The sequence below is a fragment of the Atta colombica genome, unplaced genomic scaffold, assembly GCF_001594045.1.
Source record: "Atta colombica isolate Treedump-2 unplaced genomic scaffold, Acol1.0 scaffold315, whole genome shotgun sequence".
Lineage (NCBI taxonomy): Eukaryota > Metazoa > Arthropoda > Insecta > Hymenoptera > Formicidae > Atta > Atta colombica.
The window spans coordinates 411127-411907 of NW_017259421.1; the positions used below are offsets into that span (position 1 = coordinate 411127).

The 781-nt window shown below is 26.0% G+C and overlaps 1 protein-coding gene across 1 annotated transcript in view; it reads right to left on the bottom strand.

Annotated features, from left to right (window-relative positions):
- Positions 1-259, bottom strand: part of LOC108690337 (alpha-tocopherol transfer protein-like) — a 4675-nt gene extending 4416 nt beyond the window's left edge. Inside the window, exon 1 of the mRNA XM_018197577.1 lies at positions 88-259. Coding sequence (XP_018053066.1) covers positions 88-259 — 172 coding nt within the window. The remainder of the gene's footprint in view (positions 1-87) is intronic.
- Between the last annotated feature and the right edge of the window lie 522 nt (positions 260-781).

Below are 781 nucleotides of genomic sequence, written 5' to 3' on the forward strand. Positions count from 1 at the left end.
ATTAATAAATTATAATTAAATTTTATAAAGCAATATTATTTCGACGCTTTCGTCACAATACAAATAACAAATAACTGTGACTTTTACCGATTCGTACGTGCAAGTTGTCACTCTGCTCGAGCCAGCATTTGATTTCCTTGATTGCATTTTCTTTAGTTTCATCGGTCTCGTTTAAATGTGCTGCTGCATATCTTTTTTCCTCGTTAGTTAGCTTATGTTGAGCATAACACTCTACACTATCGCCACACAGGCTTGCCATCGCGACACTGCGAGAAATTTCATTTAGCGTATATGAGCTACAGAGATACACTGTTATGCGTAAAAAACAATTAATGATAAACACAACCAGATAAGTCAATGTCAAACTTTTTCATGAAATTAATTTGATGATTTACAATAATAATTGTTTGCTGTTTGTTCTTCAGAGAAAAAAACGTTAATGTTACATAAGATACAAGGTCTAAATTCTCTACACTATAGTAAACTTCAACGTTTTTCTTAAAATATATATGAACAAAAATTGAAAAATCACATTTATATCATTATTTATAAATATCATTATTTATAAATTATATCATTATTTATAAATTATTAATAAACAAGTAAATTAAAATGTCTAATATTTACAATTACATAACATATTATAAAAAAAGATTTATTAATTAAAAAAAGAAGTACGAATTTCTATTTTTATTTACATATGTTACGAATTTAAATCATTTGTAAAAATCATTCGATATATATTTTATACTTATTACACTTATTCAGCCACAAATCAGCT